At 35.8% G+C, this 9,641-nt stretch overlaps 1 protein-coding gene across 1 annotated transcript; it reads right to left on the reverse strand.

Annotated features, from left to right (window-relative positions):
- Positions 1-577: 577 nt before the first annotated feature.
- pln2 (phospholamban 2) lies at positions 578-4,315 on the reverse strand. The gene is made up of 2 exons (XM_082143161.1): positions 4,165-4,315; positions 578-1,443 (listed from the first exon to the last, which is right to left on the reverse strand). The coding sequence occupies exon 2, from the start codon at positions 1,369-1,371 to the stop codon at positions 1,213-1,215; it is 159 nt and encodes a 52-aa protein (XP_081999287.1). The 5' UTR covers positions 1,372-1,443; positions 4,165-4,315; the 3' UTR covers positions 578-1,212.
- Positions 4,316-9,641: the final 5,326 nt, after the last annotated feature.

A 9,641-nucleotide genomic window follows, 5' to 3' on the forward strand; every position in this document is an offset into this window, starting at 1 on the left:
TAAAAGCAGAGGCTCTGTTCTTTTGATATGTTGTATGTTCAAATATTTATATGACAAAATATTCTGGGGGTGATGAAAAGTTTGTGAAAATGATCAAAATGCTGGTGCTGGCTGGCAACTTTTTTTTAACAACAACTAAAAAATTTGACAGGAAAAGAGTTACCGGAATAGTTTACCATAAAATAATGTCTTTTTTTCCCCCTGTACCAGCACTGTTCATAGTGACAAGCTGTCAAATAGGACAAAATTCATATATGTGCTTTATATTTCAAGCATTCTGAAGTCATGGGAACAGATGAACTATCTGTGCATGGGAAAAAGGGTTTTTTACTTGTGTGTGTGTGTGTGTGTGTGTGTGTGTGTGTCTCAAGTCATTTACTGAAGTCACAGGTTTGTGAGGAGGGAGAGTATAAAGACTTAAATAACTGTATTTTGTAGGTGAACTATCCGTTTAAATGCACTTTAAATACTTTATATGGCACTTTTTATGTTTTTCCACTGTACTTTCAGTGACTTCAACAGGATCTGCACATGGTTTATTTCTCGCAACTTTTGTTTAAAAAATTCAGTCAGTTAGAACATTTAAAACAAACATTGTCTTTATTGGTTGTCCACATTTAAAAACATCCTTAAAATCCCCCTTTTTAGCTCTCTCTCTCTCAGATCATGTTCACAGGAAGTGTAAACAGACAGAGCGTTTAAGTGTAATTTACCTCGGTGCCAACATGCTCTGTTCCTCTGCATGTGAATAATATATGATTTCTGGCACTGACCTATAAATTTTGCATTTCAACACAACAATTACGAAAATGTTGTTTTCTTTGTGGGGATATTTACATAAATGACTGAGGAGTTGCTGTCCTCTTGTAGCCCACCCTTGGGAACAACTTTAGTCAGTAATTACAGCCATTTTGATGTTAATTCTTTGTGTCTTTTTGAACAGTTCAGATGACTGCTTCCTTATGGGAGGTCTACATTCACATACAAAACATGAATCTGAATTTACCTAATTTTGGATTGGTCAAATATATGCTTATTGTTGTAGGAAGAATGCAACAAACATAAATGAAAAAAACAAAACAGTGCCCTCATATCATCAGGAATCTGACATGCGTTGTTGCATCGTCATCGGTAGGACATTTTCAATTCCCTAAAATCGTCCAAGATCTTGTACTGCTCATCTTGTGATTGGCCGGTTGTCATCTTTTGGTGTCACATGAGCAAGACGATAATGTAGATGAGCAGCAGGCAGATGAGGATGAGGGAGAAGTTGATGATGAGATCTTGCAGGTTGCGCTTGGTCTGGGGGTTCACTTCGATGTTGGACGCCCTGCGAATCGCTGAGCGCGTCATGTGCTGCACCCTCTCCATCCTGATGTAAAGACTGCAGGCTAGTGGAAGAAAGACGGATGGAGATGGCGGTGCTGTGGCGTTCTTGTGGTGCTTTATGGGAAAAGAAAGAAATTCTATATTAAGAGGATGATACAAGTTTTAAAAATAACAATATAACAGCTGATTAGACTTGCAAGTATTATCTTTGTCCTGATGTGGGAGGCTCAATCTTTATTTAACCTTCTGATTCATGATGTTCACTGTGGACATCACAAGCTTTTTGTAACCTTTCAAATTGTCATGTTACAGCCTTACCACAATTTGATATCACTGTTCTCATGCTTTTTGTATTTTTAACCCTCATTCTCTCCTCGGGTCATTTTGACCCAAATTTCTTTTTTGAATTTTTCTTTAAAATTGAGTGTTCATCGGAATGGTCCAAGACCTTAGGACTTTTGTTGCACTTTTTTTGTCAAAAAATAATTCAAATCTGGCACAATCCAGAACAAACACATTCAAATGAAGGCATTAGACTGTAGAACATCCCCAACACTCACATTCATACACACACACGTACGGTACATACACACACATACAATCAAAATGGCTGATGAAAGTGATGCATCGTATGATATTGAGATATTTACTGCTATTTTTTGTTGCAATAGAGAGATGTGCAACTCTTTTAAATACATAATTTTGGGGGAAATATAGGTGAGACAATAGCTTACTTTTACATAATAACATGCATAAAATAAATCATCTTTCTGTATTTATTTATATAAGCATTAAGCAATTTTTTTCATATAAGATTAAAATACATATTTTTGGGAAGAGGAAATCTAATTTATTTATCAAATAAAATTGTTACATTTTATCTTTATATATTATAATACATTTATTCTTAAATACTATATAAATAAATAAATACTTTAACTTTATACTATATAATTGTTCTATATTTATTTAAAACATTAAGGAATGTATTCCTATAATATCAAAATAAACATTTTTGGCGAGAGAAAAGGTTTATATATATATATATATATATAATATATAATTATTAAATAAACTATATTGTACAACTGTACAAAAAAAATATTTATTTCTTCAAAACATAAAGCAATTTTTTCGTTTTTCTTTTCCTTCCTAATTTAACAACTAATAATTAATGTATAAGGGGGTTAATGTAATTGATCTACAAATTAAAGGAAATTAAAAATGCCATGTACTGTAGATATCACAAATACCCCTTAGCTCTTTATTCATAAGGGATTCTTTAATAACAATAACAATGGGAACCTTACAATCAGATTGTGTAATTGTTTTTATTCATATTTGTTTTGTATATTTGCCATTTGCCAAAGTGATCTGATTAGCATGAACACTCCATAGCAGCGCTCGCAAAGTTTAAAGAGCATTCACTGCGGTACTCTTGTACCCTCTTTAGGGCACTCGTGTTAAAAGCTGTGAAGGACATGTATTCGTCAGTGACAGCCACTTGTCTAACAGCTAACACTATTCTCTTATCGACTGGCTCCAGATATATGTGCTCAATACTTCCAAACTGCACATGCTCTGGACTTTGCCAAAAGATCACGTACAGTCAATCGCGTCACTTTAAATGTCGACACTTCTTTAAATTATATTACAGTCAACCATTGATTGTTGGTACATTCTTTCGGGTGCTCTTTCTCATTTACTGATGTACGGGTTGATTATATTCCAAGTAAGACATTCCTGAATCATTTTCCAGGAACAACATTCCTATTAACAAAGTTAATTGACCATTAAAAAGACAAGGTGGTGTCTTTCTCTATCGGTCTATCTCTATCTCTATCTTGCTTATCCAGCCTCGGGGGAAAAAAAGCATTTCAGATGGAAAATGTCAGTGCTATAACGTATTTGGATTGAACTAGAATTACAGTATCACCATTGAGCCCTCGAGTGCAGCCCTTTAGCATTGGATACACAAACATTAGCTAGATGACAAAAATAAAAATATCAAAACAAAAGCAGAGTGGGTCAAGACTTAACTTGATCTCATTTTAAAGCCACCAAAAGTCAGTATTTATCAGGGCAGGGTTTGCATTCCAGTCCTGTGATCCAGAGACTATTATAACTGCTTAGCTGTAAAGTAAACACTAGCATCTGTGATCTGACTGTATTGAAGTTGAATACAAATGCAACTAGATTCGCCTTTTATTCAATTTCAAAAGACTATACAAAAGTGTACTGGTTGCGCAGTAAAAATAAACCGAATATCATCAACGCACATTTTATATTCCTGTGAACCGACACTCTTTAAAACAAAGGTTCTTTATTGGCATCGATGGTTCCATGAAGAACCTTTCATATCCACCTTTCCATTTCACAAAAAGGTTCTTTAGATTATTAAAAATGTTCTTCACACTAATTAAAAACTGTTCACTGAAAGGTTCTTTGGAGAACCAAAATGGTTATTCTATTCTTAAGGATCCTTTATTTTTTAAGGGTGTATATTACAGTTCTTCTACATCAAATTATTGTTTGACTTTGACCGACTGTTTTCTGTTTACTGATTTGCATGCAAACAAATTTTATGATAGTGGTATTCCAGTACAGGATGCAAATGTTTTTGGTGTTCTTGCTTGACGGATCATCCTCTATGTCCTTCAGCATTGATATTTTTCATCTCTTCCGCTATTTTCTGATGTTAACCGCATGCAATGACTAGCAAATCTTCAGAATCTTAATATTTTAATATTATACCAAATTTTTTTAAATATTATTTTAGCTGTGATAGTGAATAGTTCAAGGGAAGATGTACTTGATTTGAAGTGTTTTTCTTACCCGTTAAATGGCAGCCAAAGAAAGAAGCAGTCCTTTTCAAATATAAGGAAAATGTGAACCAGCAGGAAAACGTTGGATGTCGAAACACAGGCTCTCAGGACACGCTACAAAGTTTATAGGAGGAACTGAAAGGGGTGGGGAAAACAAACGGGAGGGCGGTAGATGCAAAGGGAACACATCCCCATCTCAAGATCACAGGACGGGCCTGTTTGTAGCGACTCCTCCATCCAGTGTTTGTTGTGATGACACACGACTGATGAAGGAAGTCAATGCTGGATCATTATCCTTCCAAACTCTAGTTTATAGTAAATAGAGAGGAGCGATAGAGAGCAGGACTGTTAGATTTTGCTGTGAAACAAATAAAAATTTATATGTAATAAAACAGAATGAATCCAAATATGACTAATACAAAGGTAATTTAAGGCTCAAAGCTTTATCACTGTCTAAAGAACATAAATATTATTAATTATTTTAGCCATATTACATTTTTTTCTCAAAAAGTGCCTCTAGTATGCTAATATCCCCTTTCCTGCAGTAATATAGCTGTTTGTGAATGTCAAATGTCTGCAGTTTTAAAGATCAAAGTGCACAATAAATAAAGTTATTGTCTCCTAAAGGAAAGAATTGATTCTGAACTGCTGAAACGAGTTGTCATTAATTCCAGTCTTACTTCCTGTTACAAACCTACATAATAATGTGACACATTTGCATAATTCTAGCCTATGGTCCTTCATTGACTGCCCACGAACAATGTCTAATTTGACCCGCCCTCAAACACTGTATTTGCAGCTGAGACGGGAAGAGTTTGGTTTCAGGTTGTCGACATGTTAAGACGCTGCTGTTTCCAGTGCTGTGAATCCATTTGCAGGCACTTCAAAAGGATGAAGACACGTGTTGGAATTGATATGGTATAACCAACGCCATCATTCGTATCACTGTGTATCAAGCACTGAGGAAGACTCTGTAGCTGAAATTCAGATATGGTAACGGGCTTTTCGTTTCCGACATTTGCTGTAAATGGTAGACCAATCACAACACACTGGGCCATCTGACAAATCAGAGCAGAGTAGACCAATCACAACAGACTGAGCCATCTGACCAATCAGAGCAGAGTAGACCAATCACAACAGACTGGGCCATCTGACCAATCAGAGCAGAGTAGACCAATCACAACAGACTGAGCCATCTGACCAACCAGAGCAGAGTAGACCAATCACAACAGACTGGGCCATCTGACCAATCAGAGCAGAGTAGACCAATCACAACAGACTGGGCCATCTGACCAATCAGTGCAGAGTAGACCAATCACAACAGACTGAGCCATCTGACCAATCAGAGCAGAGTAGACCAATCACAACAGACTGGGCCATCTGACCAATCAGAGCAGAGTAGACCAATCACAACAGACTGAGCCATCTGACCAATCAGAACAGAGTAGGTCTCAGAAAGGAGGGGCTTAGAGAGTGAATCTTCGAACAAAAAGTTTTTTAGAGTGAGAAATGAGGTGATGTGAAATTAATATTATGAGAATATTAAAGTGTATTTTGACTTTTAATGCATGTAAATCAATTGTAGGAGACTTCCGAAACAAAATTAGGTACCTTTAAAATACCATAATAGGGGCACGTTAATGAATTTACTAATTTATTTATTTATTTATTTTTATATTTATTTATATATAATATCGTTTTTACAGTGTGATCATTATGATATAACATCCTGGAAAAAAAAATTCATCACTAACTTACATTATATATATATAATTATCTTACATCTTATTATTAAATAAACAATGTAAATGTTATTAATGTCACAACAAAAGTGTAAGGGATCTTATAACATGCAAATGTAAAGAAAGTTCCTCATATGTAAATGATGATGTTTGTTCACATTTATTCTGGGTTTTAATACATGCTGTTTGCATGAGTGATTTTATGCAAAACTTTTGGGGCTCATATCAATTTCAACAGCAAATATATTTAGAAAATTGCTGTAGGGGATACGAAACTAAGATTGTTGATGCTGAGAAAAAAGCAACAACAATAGGGCCGTGCGGCGACTCCTTTGTGTTAACTCCTTTGTGCTTTGCAGGCTTTGGAGAACCTAAATCAAGCATAGGATAAATATTTGAAAAGCACACTGCTTATCTAACAGCCAAGGGATGCGTACAGGAATGTGTGCTGGTTGTGTTTTCCCTGGACTTGACTTTTGCTGTCTTTGGCATGCCTCCACGTCTCCTGCTGCCCGTCAGCTATGCCGGGGCACAAGTGTGCGATTCCACAGCGTAAGCCCTGGTAGCACTGCGGCCTCTTCTACAATAAAACTACAGTAATGAACGAGAAGGTGTCAGCGCAATGATGAGTCATCACAGATGGACGAATTAAGCTCAGGATAAAGCCGACTTTTATCCCATCCTGCTATAAAACCCGAAACACCTCTAGAGTATTTATCAATCACTCTCTGTGGATTTTCCTTGACGCTCGCTTGAACTGATTGCTGGTTAAATGCGGTTTTAAAAAAGGAATAGGGCTCAGGATGCGCAAGAGATCATGTGGTACGTGTTTGTTTTTGCTCTCGATTTCCAAAGCTTCATCTGTTTCCTCACAGCTGCAGAGAAGTGAAGATGCAGAGGACCCATCATCATCCAGCGCTGTCAACACCTCTTGGTTATGGCAGATGGATGGCTCTGAACAGAAATGTCAGGTCAAGGAAGGTGCAGCTTTTCCACAGGATAAGGGATGAGGCCTGCGTCGCGTGTCTGACACGTAGCAATGACATTCTGCAAAGGTGGCGTCTGGTGCGCCGTGGCAGAATAGGCCAAAAGATTAAGTTCTGGGTGTTTACACGGGTTATTTCAACAGCTTTGGTCTGAAGCAAAAATGCTGAAATGTTGATTTATTAGAGCTTTGTTGATCCATGTTTCAAGTCAAGTCAAGTTTATTTGTATAGCGCTTTTCACAATACAGATTGTATCAAAGCAGCTTCACAGTATTAAATTAAAATAATACAACAAAGTTTATTTCAAGAGGAATTTATTGATTGATAAAATTAAATTAAATATCCCCAAAATATCCCCAACTGAGCAAGCCAAAGGCAACAGTGGCAAGGAACCGAAAAACTCCATCAAGTGACCTAATGGCGTCCTAAAACTCCATCAGGTGACCTAATGGAGAAAAAAAAACCTTGGGAGAACCCAGGCTCAGTCGGGGGCCAGTTCTCCTCTGGCATTTATGAGCTAGAGGCCGGATTGTAGTTTGAACTGTAGGATTATATGAATGCCTGGCTGAAGAGATGCGACTTTAATCTAGTTTTAAACTGGGAGAGCGAGTCTGAGCAACGAACAGTATCAGGAAGACTATTCCAGAGTTTTGGAGCCAAATATGAAAATGCTCTCCCTCCTTTGGTGGTTCTGGATATCCTAGGTATGACCAAAAGCCTTGAATTTAGTGATCTTAAAGAGCGCGATGGATTATAGGGTGATAGAAGATCCGTTAAATAGACTGGAGCTAAGCCGTTTAGGGCTTTATAAGTCAGTAGCAATACCTTATAATTAATACGGAGCTTTATAGGTAACCAATGCAGTGATGATAAAATCGGTGTTATATGATCATATTTTCTTGATCTCGTAAGAACTCTAGCGGCGGCATTTTGGACTAACTGTAGCTTGTTTATTGAGGATGCAGGACAACCAGCTAATAAAGCATTACAGTAATCCAGTCCAGTTTCAGACGAATGCTTTGCTTCAGGTTCTAGATTTTATACAAAAGTGAACAAAAGTTTCCTTGTAAGGGCTAAAACAAACATCATATATTTTAACCCATTAGGACCCAAAAATTTATACTATAGTACTATACACTGTTCATGTGTTTTAAGAATTTAATATTTTTATTTAGCATGCAAGGGTGTGTTAAATTGTTCAATAGATATTTATAATGTTACAAAATTGTATATATTTTATATAATTGCTGTTATTTTAAACTTTCTATTCATTAAAGAATCCTGAAAAAATGGTTTCTACATCCAAGATACATCCTGCATCATGGTTTCTACAAAAATATTAAGCAGCACCACTGTTTTCAATGTTGAAAATTATAAGAAATGTTTCTTTTTTAAAAATGTTTCACAGATACTGAAGACTGGCTGATGAAACCTGGCTTGGTTACACTTTATTTCGATGGTCCGCATTAGATATTCTCCTAACTATTAGTAACTACATGTCAACTAACTCTAATTAGAGTATTAGCAGACTGTAGTAGACTGTTCGGTTAGGGTTAGGCGTTACGTTTCGGGTTAGTAGAATAAATTGACATGTAGTTGCAAAGTTACTTTAGTCAGAAGAATGACTGGTAGTTGACATGTAGTTGACAAGTTACAAGTAGAATGTCTAAAGTGTGCCATCGAAATAAAGGGTTACCATTAGCTTTGCCATAACAGGATAAATTACTTTTTAAAATATATTAAAATATTTAACAGTTATTTTAAATTGTAATACAATTTCGACACTATTGCTGTTTTTACTGTATTTTGCATGAAAAACATCTTACCAAAACTTCTGAACCTTAAATATATTACTTCATGTTTTCTTCATATAGGCCTACTGTTGTCATTTTTAACTTTACAGTTTGAATCTTACATTTTGGGACCCATTTAAGGATTAAAATTGTATTAATATGGCCATAAACTGCATAGATCTAACAAAATCCAAATTATGAACATAACTTTGTCTGAACAGAAACATTTTGCTTTTTTAGTTACACTTTATTTTTAGGTGACATAGTACTTACTCAAGTAAGTACTGAGTAATATTAATTAACGTTACTTAAGGTTACAGTTTGGTTTAGGGTTAGTAATCATGCATAATTTACTGTTATTACTATGTAGTAACATGTAACTACGACACCTTAAAAATAAAGTGTTACACAGTTTTTTAAAGGTTTTTAAAAAGGTGCCTTAAAATGTAATTCTTTAGTCCTCTCGCAAGTCCATCATTTAGTGCATACAGTCATTGTATTTGAAACCACGTTTATTCTCGCTGCAAGTGAATCTGTTTAATCTAGTCTGAGTCATTTCTCTACATAACGTTTTATCTAGTTATGTTTATGAATTTTAAGAATGAGGGCATGTCATGCAAGCTGCCTCGTCCTTCTACCATGTGAAATGGTATGATGATGTTCAACTAAAATAGATGCACACAGCCTTTGTTATCAACATCAGAAGATATGAGAAGCGTGTTCTCGTCGCTTTTAAAAATTTGATGAGCCTATTTATTTTCCATCGCTATACATAATAATATGGTTTGTTTCATTTTAGTTTTTGCGTTTAGCATTGTTTTTCCCCTGCTGTTTCATCCTGTAGTGGCACTAGAAGTGAATTATTATATCCAGGCCGAAATTGGAATTAAATGAGATATGTTCTGAACATGAAGAAGAAGTGAATATCTGCGTATACGTGAGTTATTAGCAGGGTTTTCTGGGACA

This window comes from Leuciscus leuciscus, assembly GCF_965113295.1.
Source record: "Leuciscus leuciscus genome assembly, chromosome: 17".
Taxonomy (NCBI): domain Eukaryota; kingdom Metazoa; phylum Chordata; class Actinopteri; order Cypriniformes; family Leuciscidae; genus Leuciscus; species Leuciscus leuciscus.